This window comes from Antennarius striatus, chromosome 3 (assembly GCF_040054535.1).
Source record: "Antennarius striatus isolate MH-2024 chromosome 3, ASM4005453v1, whole genome shotgun sequence".
NCBI classification, from domain to species: Eukaryota; Metazoa; Chordata; class Actinopteri; order Lophiiformes; family Antennariidae; genus Antennarius; species Antennarius striatus.
Genome location: NC_090778.1, coordinates 15,645,565 through 15,661,285, shown reverse-complemented (window position 1 = coordinate 15,661,285; position 15,721 = coordinate 15,645,565). Strand labels below are relative to the sequence as shown.

Sequence of the window (15,721 nt, the reverse complement as noted above, 5' to 3'; positions counted from 1 at the left end):
GTGAAGTAAGTGTTTGCTCCACGCGTATTTTGTATGTGAATGAGAAATAGTGCGTAAAACATTTACAGTAGTGAAACTGTCCATGTTCTCTTTCTCTCTCTCTTTCAGAGTTAGATTCAACGCGGGTGGACTGTCAAAGAAAATACACCCACCATCATCATCATCGCCGTCATAAGATTGTAATTTTGACTGTTCACCGGTCACTTGTGAACTAAAGTGAACTTATTCGTGACGTCTCTTGTGTGAGAATGCACATAAACAAAGCAACACTTTTTGCACGGGTATTCACATGTGACATAAAAGATGGAATGCTGATTCTGTTTGAGATGACATTTACAAGGTGTGTTTTCATTTTCAGGAGAAGTCTTCATAACGTTAACCCGTTCTTTCCCTTCAGTGTTCTACGAAAGCGCATGTCTTCTTTTTTTGTCCTTGAAGCAGCCTTAAAAAAAAAAAAGTTTGGTTTTCATTATAATTACTGTATAATTAATAGAAATGAAAGTTGTTGTTTTGAAGGGCATTATATTAGTGCAATTGTGCATCTGCATTCGGACGTTTGAAAACATCGCGTGATTCCTGATCTTGCGGTATAAATTCTATGTCAGAAAAAATAGTTTTATAGAGTTTTATAGCCGCACAAACGTTTCAGTGCGTGTCGCTCATGTCCGCAGGCTCAGCCTGCGCCAAGAATATCAATATTTATGAACACAAAAAACAATAAAAGATGTCGTTTTTTTAACTGAATTTCTCCTTGACATATTTAAGCTTATTATTTATTTATCTATCTATCTATCTATCTATCTATCTATCTATCTATCTATCTATCTATCTATCTATCTATCTATCTATCTATCTATCTATCTATCTATCTATCTATCTATCTATCTATCTATCTATCTACAATGTGAAAAAATATATATATATACATTGTATATATGAACATAAACGAAACATTATTAATATTTATATAAATATTATTATTATTTCAATATTTATATTTAAATAAAGGCAGTAATTCAGGCCTTTGACGAGGCAGCTCGCCTTGTTGAGCCGCATTTTGTAATAACAGTGCATTTTGTAATAAATAGTCCAAAGTCTAATAACTTTTTCATTTCATTTTGTAATAAAGCCGCATTTTGTAATAAAGTACCCCAACGCATTTTGTAATAAATTTTGCCACATTATGTACTAACTTATGACATTTTCGACGTTTATTACTAAATGGACCGTTATTACAAAATGCGGCTCAACACGGGGTTACTCTTACGTTACTTTGATAGCCCTCTGCCTCCTGAACATTAAACATTAAATTAGTCATTTGAAACGGCAAATATACAAAGTCATTTCCCTCTTTTGTCAGCGAGAAACTGTTAACGCAGGCGACAGTTGTAATATATAAATAGAAATAAATATATTCTGGAGGCTTTCAGTGAAAGTCAAGGCGGGTTATTTCAATACTTCTGTTGCAATTTTCGACAGCTGGTATTATTTCTACCCTTTGGAGAGTTCCGTAAACTGGGATTCCACAATTCAGAAGTGAAATGTCTCTCTCTCTATATTTTTTTTAACTTAAATAGATCCATACTTCGCAGAGTTCCTTATCGATTTTAAAAAGCTCAGGGTATCGATGTGAGGGAAATTTGTTCCTTTACAGCTGTTTATAAATTCAGTATAGTAATATAATATTTTCAGGACAAAACCCCAACCCGCACCCGACGTGCATGTTTGTTGTTTAAAGAAATAAAAAACACAAGAAAAAGCTATGAGCGCTCAGTGAATCAGAGGATTCTCACTGAACAGACAATGAAATGTTTTCTCTGTAGAGGATTCTCAGTTATCCACCAAGAGAAAACACGGAGTGTGTTCTTCATGGTGTAGGAGGAAACCTTCACACAGACCTATAGTCCTCTTCGGAGTCCTTGGTGTTCCTCTGTGGAACAGACTTACGATCTGTCTTCATTCAGCCTTCAGTTTATTCCTAAGATGTTCTGATTCCTTTTTATTACATCTTTTACAAAGCTTGACTATACAGAGGACATGAGGCATATGATAGCATGGAACTGAGTGTGTGATGACACGACATGATAGAATTAAATGACCTGAACCCTCTGCATTGGTTTACTGTCTTAATGGCTGAACTTTAAAGCAGTGTTGCAATCTGTACAAAATGAGCACAAAATGAGTACAAAATGAGTACAAAACGAGTACATGATTGTGTAAAGAAATTCTTGCAAATAGTTTGTTTCTCTGTTGTAACATAAATCCCTTTCATTTGTCAGGTTATGAAACCCACAAAACTCCATCAATCAAGGATCAACTATCCCAGTGAATAAATAAAAATAATATCAAGCACAAGTTAGGACTTTAACTTTGTTCAAAATGTGTTTGTCGTTGTTAAAATGGGCTTAATTGCTGCATTGTGGGAAATGATTTGACCAAAGCACACTTTTGACTTATGCGCCCTCATTACTCACGGTCACTGCGTTCCAGGAACCACACACGAATAAAGAATTCTGTGATATAGCGATGAACTATCCATCTTATTATTTACAGTAATTTAAATATTATGAACCCTCCCCATACTGATATTAAACCACCTTCTATCTGTACTGTACCTTTTCCCACACTCTGATTAACTATTTAAAGCACCTATTTAAAGTGCGCTGCGTTCTTGGACTCACGCACTTCCAGGTCAGCCAATAGAATGTGTGCACGGTATCCCGTGACAACCTAAAAATCCGCTATGAGGTGAAGTCGCGAGTTTTGACGCTCCAGGGCGCACTGTATTTATTTTTAGACACTCTGATCCTTTCTGCTCTGCGGGCCACATGAAGTGATGTGGTGGGCCACATTTGGCCCCTGGGACTTGAGTTTGACAAACATGCTCCATAGGGTCTGTTATCTCATGATCTTTATGATCTGACCCTCAGTGAGACGTGAGGAATAAGCTTTTATCATTCACCATGACAATGGAGAAACAAATATTTATGTATTCATTTGTTTTGAGGATACTGTATTATTGATCATCATCACCCCCATCAGGTAAAGGAAAAATCAATCTGAACTATGCTTATGAGAGCTCCAGATTGGATTTGAACTTCCTTTTGGTTTTCATTCTCATTTTGATCTTGATACTCTTGATCTGGTTTTGGTTTAGGTTGTGGTTGAGTCAGGAATAAACTGTTGTTCTAAAAACTGTTACAGGAAGAGCTTCGGCCACCATACTAGTATTTCATATTATGCATGTAATTAAGATATTTTTAATTTCATTTCTAATTACCAGAAAATACCTTCCTGTACCAACATAGACCTCGTACAAGTTGACAATTTAAATTTTCACTACAACCCGCTTCTCTCACAAGATTTTGTAGTTTTGGGTTGCAAACTCAAACTCCAAAAAACTATAACAGTCATTCTAAAGAATTATTTTATAGGTTGGGATAATTTACATTTAATAATTTACCAAAAATGTAATATTTTTTCATTGCAGTTGTACCTTGGAATTTTTGTAATCTTAATTCACTTAATTCACTGGATAACAGTGACTTTATAAAATAAAATAAAAAAATCGACTAGTGTCATTAGAACACATAAAATCTGCTTTCAGTGTTGGAAGCATTAACATGAATAAAGAGTTAATAATGATCTGAATGAATAATGAATAATGATTCAAGCAAAAAATGATCAGTAAAAGGAACTAACACAATAAGTAAAATGCTAAATGTTAATTCTGAATTAAACATTTAACCATGAATGGCAGGTGATGTCATGTCTCTTGGGGGGAGAAAAGTTTGGGTTTACATGCGGGTGGAGGTTCATCAGGCAGCTATATACCGAGGTCCAAGCGCAGCTGCGTCATTGAAACAATGCTTCTCTCCAACCGCTCCGGCTCTATGACTGCAGGAATCCCCCTCTCGGTAGACTTCGACAGTTTAGAAGATTTTCTCATCTTCATTTTCCAGATTTTGTTCGCCACCACTGCTGTTCTGGTAGCCGGACCTGTGGCCATCACCATTCTGGCCACCAGACGGCTGCGTCTCCAGAACAGGTTCATCTTCATGCTGAACACCAGTATTGCTGACACGCTGGTGGGGTTGTCTGTGTATTACTTGGGTCTGTTTGATGTGCAGGAGGGGTACCCGTCCAGAAATGGAACTTATAACATGTTGCCGTCTCTCCTCGGGGTAAACGTCCTGACATTTTTATTTGCGCAATTTGACCGCTACTTCGCCGTCTGTCATCCGTTCCTTTACGCGCGGTTCATTTCGCGCCAAGTGGTGATCGCTGTTAACGTGTACTGCTGGCTTCACATATACGGTCAGACCACACTTCTAATATTCTTACCACTTTCAAAATCCATTCAGCTGTATGTTTTCGGTGTTGTCTGCTTGCAAGTGTTTGTGATCACCAAAGTCATCATGACCATCAAACTGTTCGTGATCGCCAAATACCAGCTGGAGAAAGACCCCCCCGGAGCAGAGAAGGAGAGCAAGAAAGAATCCATACGAATCCTGATTTTTGTTGTGATCAGCTTCTTGGTGTTGTGGGGTCCTTCTTTTGTGAATATCATCCTCAGAGTGCTGATGGGACGCGGATTGAAGTTTAGGAACGAGGCGACCAATCTGTTCGCCATCATGGCTCGTTTCAGTGCTGTGTGCACCCCGGGGATGTATATGTGGGGGAGTCCGATCCTGAGGGAAGCCATCGTGAGAAAAGTGTGGGGCAGAATGTGTCCAAGATGCAAGAAGAGGTGCGAGTATAGGTATTCCCCCAGAATCTAATCCACATTGTCATCGTCTTCACAGCAGCTTTGTTCTCATGTTTCCTTCAGGGTTGGTTCCTGTTCTCTGCAGCCTGGTGTGAAGAGGAGATCTCAGGAGGCGCACTGACTGTCAACCAGTAGTCCATGGGTTCCACACCACCAGCTGGGTGAAGGAAAGGATGCCTGACACTGGGTTAAGACATTTTAATGAGCGATTCTTTGATTTACAAACTACCTCAATATCTCATTTTCTCTGTTTCCTGGTTTTTCTAGAGACAAAAATGGTTCCAATGAATTAATACAAACCCTGAGCTGTTGTTATTGTTGTTCAAACACTCACTTTTTTTTTCTAGAAAGCTGTCGACTCTTCAAAATATCCTTGAATAATTGTCAAGAGTCAAAATATATTCATATTTATATCCTACACACTGTGTATTTTAAAATTTGTAAATTTAAAAATGTGTTTCAAAGAAAAAAAACACGTGTATAAAGCAATTTTTTCATTTTAAGACATGTTTCCTGAAACCTTTATCGATCAAGTCTGTAAACTGATAACGATTACAACATCAGAACTCCACAAATACATTGGTCATTTGAATATCACATACTGAACAAAAGTTTAAAGACCAGTATGAGGGGAAAAAACACTAAAAGGTATAAAACCTTTGGCCCCATGAAGCTGTCAAATGTAAACCATTGTGAATACTTATTTTGCCCAAAAGGTCCTGTTTTATAGTACACACACTAGAGAGACTATTTTACATTATACTGGGATTATTCTTAGGGTGGAATAAGTACTTAAAACTTATCTGATTACTCTATTCACCATGGTTACACAAGTTTCATGCAGCAAAATATGAGTGTCAACAACAAAATGTGCACATATTTATGAGTTGTTTCAGTGAACTTGGTCTGGGTTTATCTTCAGATCTTTTTAAGCGGATGTGGAGTGTGATGGCTGTGAGATCTTTCACTGGTTTTATTACTAGACGTTACACAATCACAACAGTTCATCAAAACTCATTTCTGGATATCCTAACTAGATCACCAAATTCTTTTTTGTCTTAAAGTGGAAATTATCAATGTGATCAGAAACTAAGGGGGGATTTTTTCACTGTCCTTGCTACTTGATTGATGTGCATGTTTAAGCAGCTCGTTTCTTTTCTGTTATACTCATGTTGTACAGATAATAAATAGAACAAAGTATCAATGGAATAGTGAAAGTTTGCTTTACTGTGATACATGTTTAAGCACTGATTCACCATAGACACTGGTCTATGATCTAGCATTAGTAATATATTATCTAAACACAAACCAGGAGAAATGTAGTTGCTGCCTTGTCCTCTGCAGGTGGCAGAGCATTCTGTTTGATACAGTAGTGTATCAAACCTATGATTTAAAAACATTAGTAATACATAACCTGCAATGAGGAGTCTGGTGACTCCACTGGTGAATTATTCACCATCAGCTGAGCACAAAGTCATATGCAGATGTGATCATTTCTTTTTCCCAGCATAAAGGAAAGAGATTTCTCTTTATGGCAGAAAAGAATTTCCCTGTGATGCTGAGTTTCTGAACCGCTGATGAGATACAATCTGTTAAAGGAGTTCTTGCTGTTGTGAAGTGCATGACGTTGTGAGTGGAATGCTTGAGTGGAATGAGACTGAAGAGGGAACATTGGCAGGAATGGAACTCACAACCCATGACAGCGCTTGTCTTTGAAGGCATCTTTTGATCTACATCCTAGCATGCAAGGACAAAAAGTGAAATTGTTACAAAAATAAAGAGGTCTGAATGACTGTCAGCCTGTTTTAAACGTCCAGGCCCAGCAGGAACAAGGCAGGTCCTTCTGGAGGTGCTTCAATCTGTGACCTCATCCACCACTGACTGTCATTATCATGTGTCTTTATCAGCAGTCAGAACTGCGCTGCCTTCAGCTTCATCCATTAATATAATAATACTAATAATAATTTCATTACTGGTCCAACGGACGAACGAACGAACGCACGAACACTGACAATTACAATACATCACCGCTTCGAAGCGGGATGTAATTACCATTGGTAGTAGCTGTAGTATTACGTACTGTTGTTGCTGAATGAAATGCACTCCATAGAATACGGACAGTAATTGATAACATTATCGCTTTCATGAAGGTTGGATTTAGTGGACACCTCTTTATTATTCTTATTATTCTACAGTTCTTATTATGGTTCTTTGTCTTAATGTTAGTTGCACTGTATTTATATAGTTGTTATTATTAATAACAACAACAACAACAATAATAACAATAATACTTCCACATTTCACTGTATAGTACATTTCACACAATAAAATAGTTAAACTCACGCAGAAAAACCCCCACATGAACATAAAAACAAGAATTAAACAGAAATTAAGGAAAATTACAAAAAACAAGAGTGATAAAACAACAATAAAATACTGTGCAGACAAACTTAGCATACATACATAAAACCAGGTAAAAGACAACATTATAAAATTTATGGAGAATTAAGGTACAATGGGTTTCATGCATCCCACATTAATTTCTGGTGAAATGCTATAAAGGAGAAAAAGTTTTGAAAACACTTTTCTTCCCTGACATCTACAAGCTTGATATGCATTGTTCTTTCTTGAATGCAAAGTGCTTGAATTTACAATCTGAAACATTCCAAATACTTACCCTTGGTTTAGACACTTAACAAACTGGATCAGAGAAATAGTTTCATGCTCAAGAAAATATTTATTTTGATTCGTATTGAACATTGAAGTTTAGCTCCACTCAGGATCTTTGCTCTCTTATGTTTCTCTTCTTTCGTTGAAACACAAGAACACTGACATTACAATACATCACAGCTTTGAAGCAGGATGTAAAACTACATAAAAACAACAAAATACAATTCTGATAAGTATTCTACAAGAAATCTGGTTGTTCAAACGGGTACAGCTGATTAAAATCTGTTACCTTTTTTGTTTTTAACTGCTTGAACAAGCATATGCCATTATGCTATCTTTTTTTTTTCAAAGAAAATACTTTTATTGTGTATTACTTTAAACATGACAACCCTAAAATGCTTTAGTGTATTAATTTGCTAGTTTAAAACCATGATCTCATTATTAATGTATGATGACTTTTGCTTCTCCAAACACACTATTTATATATTTATATATACAGTATTTAAGTCAAGGTGAAAGAAAAAAACTCTAATTTGCTGCTTTGACTCATAAATTAAAGGAACATAAAATTCAGACACTCAGTAACATTTCTATTAAGTTATCCACCTCTATGTAGATAAGGTACTTTGAAGGGGATTTCTATTTCCCCTTACTTAAACAAGTTGGAGACATAAAAAAGAGGAAGGAACACACAAGTAAGGAAACAGAAAGCTCTTTTGATAGACATTATATGACCATAGTATTCAGACACGTCAACATATTCACAGAAATTTCATGACTATACTGTGAATACGTGGGTAAAATGCTGACCCAAGTGGAATCTATCAATGAAATGCATATTTAATTACTGATTATTTTTCACTTGAATACATTTTGGTTCCCAGAACCGCCATTAGTTATTCAACTGTCAGCACAGTTTTAGATTCAATTACAGAAAGGTTCCCCTTATAAATTATGAGGAAAAAGTAACCATATCATCATGTAATGTCTTTGTTACCCAGAGGTTTCCATTAATCTTCATCTGGACGTCTGAAGATTATAAGAACCCAAATTGATTAACTTTTTTTAAATTGATCACAATTGGTCTGTTAATGTGTTTCCACAACTTTTTGTGTTTATGACTTCAAAAAGAAATATTAAATGAATATGCAAATAAGTAGTTTGAGTCATAAATTTAATATAAGTGCAAAAGAAGCGTTCCATATTGATAGTCTTTAATGAACGGAAACGAAGAAATGACTTATAAGTAAACTTTAACAAAAAGTAATTGCAAGACAGTGGCAGAAAAGACATGGAGGACATTGAAATGCACAAAGACAGAAGAATCAGCCAGCGTTGGTTCAGATGATGTCAGTGGATTAGCATTGTGGGGGTCCATTGGCTCCAGTGGGAGCCAATCAGTGAGTCTCTGCAGTGAACCTTCAGCTCCCAGATATTTCCTGGAATCAGAGCTGATTGAGACTTTCCAACCTAGTCAGACAGGTCACACGATAAGAAAACCAAATTCACTGGACAGTAAAGCAGAATCACTGGACTGTTTCAGTACATACCTGATTGTCGTCTGTGTGTTTGTATTCAATTTCGTATTCCAATTTAAAGAAGCTGTGAGGAGTTGACCAGGTGGATGGTGGATCAATAGTCACATTCAGTTTGTCCCCCTCCTTCTGGCACTTGACAATCTTGGGAGGATCAGGTTGAACTGGACAGAAAGAAGGAGAAAGAAAAGCCAGAGAGAAATCATTCAAGGTGAACCAACATTTTGCTGAATTCATCACATTTATTAACAAAGACACTCTTAGCTTTAAAATGTTTGTTTTCATCTGTGAAGACAAGCTGCATATAAATTTAATTTATATGGCTGACATTTAAAACTTTTTATTGGTAAAAAGTGCTGTTTGCAGCTTAATCTCAGAAGTGTTTTGTTGAATGCTACTAAAGCAGCTCAGATGCATGCAGCTTACTGATATCTCTCAGATAAAATGTCTTGATTCTCTTTCTGAAATAGTTGCCCTTGATGGCCTCGGCAGTGACTTTGAACCTGGTGCTTTCCTCAACGTAGGGTGAGAGGGAGTGGGAGATCTCAAACTGGAATCGCCCATCCGGGAGCTGCTTGCTGCTGCTGATCCAGCAGGACTTCTCACGCATATTGCTACAGAAGAGCAGTAAATATGAGTTGCAGTAATACACTGAGTGACAGAAGCCACAATCCTATATATATTGATCCATCTTGAAATGTTATAATCAACATTATTGCTCTATACTTCAATTTGTGTTTCTATATATACCAGTCATGTCTCAGTTCAAGGCGCACTGCTATGTATTCACTGTTGTTCCATGTACATGTGAAGTTACAGTGATAGGACTTCGCCAAACATTGCAGATAATCTATAAGGAAACAGGAAGTGAGTAAAAACAGTTAAGTCAAAAACAATTCAACTATTTTAAAGAGATTCCAATCATTTACATTTCAGAATAAATGAAAAATGAAACAAGAATGTCTCACCTATATTATCCAAATCCTCCTCTATAAACAAATAGACTGATGATAACATCTCAGCTCCTTTCCAGCAGCTGTAATTTCCAAACATGGGATAGTCTAAGTCTGAAATGTTCAGATTTTGGCCGTCTTGTCTGTAATGTTTGACCAAACGAACATTCTCCATCTTCTTCATGCTATTTCCAAACTTCCATGTAACAGCTTCCTCTGTTGTGGTATTGCAGATCAGAGTGACTGAACTGTTTGTCTTTGCCACCATATCTGCATGTTTGTTGATTCAGCCACATAAACAAAACCACAAATGTTGACATGTAAAAATGAACTCATTTAGAACCGTATAGGACATGGAAAATTTGTTGTAAAAACTTTATGTCTGCCACAAATAAGACATACAGTTTTCTGGAAACGGGTAGGGTTTGTCAGCTCTGGTGAGGGTGACGAGCAGAGTGCCAAAGAGCCACAGAGTAAAAGGCTTCTGAGAGAATATACGACAACGAGAGAGATATTATTGAAAATTAAAAAAAAATAAAAATAATTCAGTGGTAATTAAATTCTCTTTATGCAAGTGATTGTTGTTAATTTCAACTTTGACTGAAAAGCAAAAATGATCTTTGTTACATTTGTGAAACAATTGCCTAAATAATTTTAGTTGACAAAATATGTTATAATGTAAATAACCAGAAGATCAACTTTGATAATTTTCTCCAAATTTATTAAGCATTAATTCCCTGTATTGATCACCACAGTTTGTTTCTTACCATCTGGATGATGTTGCACTGAAGAGATGACATTAAAAAACTTAACTGAAGAGCAGAACTTCAGTCGTGGCGATCCAGATGATGGTGTGCTGCGACTGACCGTAAACCATTTTATAGTGCTGAATACAGCATGTATCATCATCATCATCATCATCATCATCATCATCATCACCACCGTCACTATCAACTGATTTGAGATCCTGTTGACACATGGTGGGCAGAGGTATTTCCTCTAATGCTTTGCATGTCCAATTTTATATTCAGATAAACTGAGTTTCAAATTATTGCCTAAGAGATGGAGATAAGAAGTATATGTGGGTGTGCAGGGGGGTGGGGGGTTGCCCTGAGCTCTCAACATGGAATATTACATCTGAAATATATAATACCTAATTAACAAAGCTACTATCCCATAAACCCTACATATTCTCTCTTATTTCTTTGCTGCGCAGAAACACTGAAAGCATTTAAAAATGCTTATCTTTTATATACATTATGCATAGCCAGATAAAACCCATCTTGGTGACATCAAAAATATTTCCTTTTCAGTTTCTTCGTCATAATTTCAACGAAAGCAGGATGGATGAGCGACTGGATTTTCCCTGCCCATGACATTTATGAGGTAATCCACTTGTTGTTTATGGTTTTATTCTCACACAAACAAATTATCTGACCTCATGCTGTGACAGATCTGGTGAGAAGCATTCCCAGGGTAAAAGAAAAACCCTTGCAATAAAAGTTTTGTGAAGGACAGTGTCGATATTTACTGTTTAAATTCTCCATAGTCTTCTGACAGTTTGTTTTATGAGTCTAAGACATTCTTCAATGAATACCAATGAACAGACATTCAGATTGTTAGTACCTCTTGCTGACATATTATTCACAACCACCTCTCTTCTAAACAGAAAATAGTTGGTTTTCAGTTTCTTAAAAAAAACTAAAGAGCATTATTTACACATTGGCACTAGTGGAGGTGAACGCTATAGATACAGTATTTTCTGCACACTGGACTATAAAGCGCACCTACAACAAATGACGTATTTCAAACCTTTTCCGTATATAAGATGAACTGGATTTTAAGGCGCATCTGATTCTAAGGCACACTTTCAATGAAAGGCCTACTTTAAAACTGTTTTTCATATATAAAGCTCACTGGATTATAAAGAGTATTGTCGGTTTTTGTAAAAATGTTAAAGGCTTTTCGGTGCACCTTATAGTGCGGAAAATACTGTAATCTACAAAGAAAATTAACTATAAAATTATATTGATAGACTGTATTCACATCCAAAAAAACGATATTCTTTTCCTTTCTACTTGTCACGTTGGGGGTTACCACAGCATGCCACCCTTTTCCATCTCAGACTACCTTCTGCATCCATCCATCACTAATCCAAACAGGAAGGGGCCAGTAGGAAACTATCTGCTGGTATATAAACTTTGTCATTGTGCTTTAATAAGGCTTCATTTGAAGTTTTTACCTTATTGTGGAAATAATTTAAACCTGTTATGTATTTTCCTTGACTTTTTTCAATTTTGTTACATGTCAGAAGAATCTTTTTTTTGCCACACCAGTCATTTAATGCACAGTACTGGTAATTTAATTGGGAGGTAGGCTCTATATTTTAATATCACTACAGAATATCAAAGTTTGGGAAAATTTATGGTTTCAGACATTTTATGCATCAACTTTAAGTCATTATTTGTAGAGCTACTGACGACAAATAATTCAACCACTCGTCTGTGCTACATTCCCAGTAGCAACTGCTATAACCAAGTTGCAGAACTTGACTTTTGATATGAATTAAAATCAATCAAGTATTCACTAAAAAAGAAAACTCAGAAGTTTAAATGTAAGTGTAATGATACAATCAATTCTGTCATGCCGATGGGAGAAGTGTGTGACAAAGAGAAAGGTTTGCACATTTCACAGAACATCATTTCACTTGTACGGCTGAAAAAAGTAAATCAGACAAAAGGGTGGATAACAGTTGTCATAAAAAGAACATTTTAATTGAGTTCTTGCTTAATCATCAGGATTACAATTAAAAAGTAATTTTTTGTTTGTAGCCAAGTAATGAAAAATAACAAAAAGCTGCAGCAAACGTCTTGGACTCAAGAGGTCCTCGAATTCTCTGGCGTTTGTTAGTTTGCCTCATCCTTTGAAGCCTCGTCAAAGTTTTCAACAAGATCTAAAAGCAAAAACAAAGGAAAATAATTAAACGTTTTCACATTTTTGACACAAATAAAACTTCAATACTATATAAGAATTTATAAAATGTCACCACAGATTCTGTCAGAAACAGAGACCATTTCATTCTTGGACACACATTCTGTACATACACAGATTTTATTTTAGCATATGGTGTGTGCTAAAAGAATATACTCCACTGTTAATATTGCAGATATTCTAATGCTAGACTACAATACAATCATACAAAATTAAATGTGTAAATTTGCTTACCTGGAACCTCATCATCTTCCTCTTCAACAGCAGCCATAGGGGCATTGTCCCCAGCTAAGAATGGAAAGAACAAGACAAAAAAACAAAACATTTACAACACAACATAGAGGGACAAACACCTCTTTTAAGTACCTGTAAGTGTGTTCAAATTACCAGATTTGGGGAGGGTCTCTGCTAATCTCCTGAGGCTGGTCAGACTGTCGGCTCCTAGCTGGTTTAGGATTCCTGGGAGCATCTCTGTGAGCTGTTTGTTCTCAGCATGCCCTGTGATTGTAAAGGTGTTGGCAGCCAAGGAGGCCTGAACCTTTGGGTTATTAAAGTGGATCACTGTCCCCTGGTTTGTGAACATATTCACCTAAGCAAATAAAAGGAGAAAAAGGACAGAAGCAGAGTTCGAGGTTAGTGTCAAACAGAATGATTAAACTCCTGGAACACCTTTCCAACCATTCACATCATGACAAAATGTTCCACAGCAGTTTGGTCAATATTTTCTTTGTAAACCAATGAGCTAATCTTTGCAGGACTTATTTGGGAATTAAAATGCTTAATTTGAAGGTATTTTGATATTTTCTCAAGTCCTTGTTTTGTTAAATATGTCTTGTTTTAACATATTTACTGCTATATCATCACATGAGAACCCCAATCTAACAGCAGTCATGACAGGAAGAAAAACATTCTTCCTACTGTGTATCTAAAATAGGCTATACTGTACCTCTTCAATACCAGAAATGTTGTTTACTCCAAGTTTCTTCAGGGAAAACTGCAGCTTCTTGTCATCTGCTGTAGCTGTTCTGTGCACCACCTTCTTCTTTCTGCGGGCTGTCCCCTATACAGCACAAGAGTGAAATATTAGCCAATACATTCTAGATGACATAATTCATAGGAAACATTTCCTTCAACTACTTTGTCTTCGCAAAATTTAGCTCACCTTGCCGCCAATGCGGACCTGTTCCTGCAGTTTGGTGAGCTTCTCCTGGTTCATTACTGACTCCTTCATCTGAGACAAAAGACAGCATATCCACATCTTTACTTATTCAATATATGCAATTTTAGAAATAAATTCTGTCTGGAAGATGGGAAATCAGGAGTAATTCAATAGTCATTGTTTAGCATAACTTAAACTGTAGGATGAATACAAATTTCATAGTTTAATCAAATCACTTTGTTATTTTCAAAAATGTATTGTTTGACAAGCACTTAATGATGTCCTGGAGTTGAGATTATTCTGTTATAATTGGAATACTGAATAAGCTTTTTCTTCCACCAAGAGGAGCTTTAAGTTTTCACTAAGCATCCACTGATATTCACCTCATTGATCATATAGTGGTGAAGCCATACTTCACATAATCCGTACTTTGGTAGTGAAACAGGATGGCCTGCTAACTAAAGTATTAGTCAAAACTTGTAAACCATATTCAGACACATCATCATACTCAATTTACTGAACTTGAGCAGGTAACCACAGCCAAACGTTAATCCAACCAACCTTCTTACAACAGTGCAACCCACTGCACTATCATGCCACAAGTGTTATTATAAAAACGCCAAACAAATCTACTGTATTCATTTTGCCGTATCACACTGATTCAACGTAAAATTATCAGAAGACAAGTACATCAGCAATTACAATTATTTGGATGACAATGTGTTAAATTATTGTGAAGGCCATGATCATTCATTAGAATAAAAACCAGATAAACATAGTTTCGATATTATAAGTAACAATCCTGCTTTGAATAATCTACAGTGTGGTTTTAAATTAGCTGGAATTATGCTTTCACAATTTCACTGAGCTATCGAACGCAAAGCTCCCAAAACTCTCCCGCAACTTAGGTTCATTCAAACTAAGAAGACTGCACAGCTGTCAGAGGTCAAAAATAGCTCCACACGTTTTGGTCTCAAGTTCTACGGGAACGAGACAGAGGTGGGCAGCGCAAGTCGGTGTCTCGATCAGGTTCGGAACATTCCACAAAGTGACTCAGCTGGTGGAAAAACTTCCATAACTTATCTTTCTTTCTCGGTCATAACGAAGAGATATGATGTGAGTTCATTCTGACCTTTCCTTCACCGAAACTGGGAATTTTTTTTTTACTCCATTCTGAGAATTTATGAAAATTGATCAGCCGGCTAGCTAGCAAGTCAAGCTAAGATCGCTCTGTAATCATGCTAGGATCGATGTATAGTTTATAGTTGTTACAGCCTTCATAGCATATTTTGACACAAGAAATATTGTGTTAAATATAAAGTTAGGCTTAGACCGCCTCAGTTGTTACAGAAACATTAACTAACCTGGGACTCTGTATACACGCGGGTCACGCAGTTGATGGAGGCTCGTAGAAAAGACAGACAAAAGGAAATGACGTCAGAAATCAGTGACGTCCCGGATGTACCAGCATTTTACCTAAATTTACTTTCGTGTGTAATTAAAACATTAATTTGTTGCTTCCGATTTTTTTAAATAATAAATACATAATCTAACACGCAGACGATTTTTAATATTGTTTTTTACGATATTTTCTAAATATCTTGAGTATTTGAGCATTTTCCTTATTACCAAAATTACTCAAGAT

The 15,721-nt window shown here is 36.3% G+C and overlaps 3 protein-coding genes across 3 annotated transcripts; 1 reads left to right on the top strand and 2 right to left on the bottom strand.

The window, feature by feature from the left end:
* The first annotated feature begins 3,507 nt into the window (after nt 1-3,507).
* LOC137592718 (G-protein coupled receptor 183-like) lies at nt 3,508-5,956 on the top strand. The gene is made up of 2 exons (XM_068311069.1): nt 3,508-4,750; nt 4,832-5,956. The coding sequence occupies exons 1-2, from the start codon at nt 3,867-3,869 to the stop codon at nt 4,887-4,889; spliced, it is 942 nt and encodes a 313-aa protein (XP_068167170.1). The 5' UTR covers nt 3,508-3,866; the 3' UTR covers nt 4,890-5,956.
* Nucleotides 5,957-8,635: 2,679 nt separating this feature from the next.
* On the bottom strand, nt 8,636-10,773 carry il12b2 (interleukin 12B 2). Its single transcript, XM_068311070.1, has 7 exons — nt 10,694-10,773; nt 10,329-10,410; nt 9,942-10,196; nt 9,724-9,823; nt 9,400-9,587; nt 8,989-9,137; nt 8,636-8,908 (listed from the first exon to the last, which is right to left on the bottom strand). The coding sequence occupies exons 1-7, from the start codon at nt 10,724-10,726 to the stop codon at nt 8,789-8,791; spliced, it is 927 nt and encodes a 308-aa protein (XP_068167171.1). The 5' UTR covers nt 10,727-10,773; the 3' UTR covers nt 8,636-8,788.
* A 1,899-nt stretch (nt 10,774-12,672) lies between these two features.
* On the bottom strand, nt 12,673-15,507 carry LOC137592593 (transcription factor BTF3-like). Its single transcript, XM_068310861.1, has 6 exons — nt 15,441-15,507; nt 14,080-14,148; nt 13,864-13,977; nt 13,305-13,506; nt 13,152-13,205; nt 12,673-12,879 (listed from the first exon to the last, which is right to left on the bottom strand). The coding sequence occupies exons 2-6, from the start codon at nt 14,146-14,148 to the stop codon at nt 12,833-12,835; spliced, it is 486 nt and encodes a 161-aa protein (XP_068166962.1). The 5' UTR covers nt 15,441-15,507; the 3' UTR covers nt 12,673-12,832.
* Nucleotides 15,508-15,721: the final 214 nt, after the last annotated feature.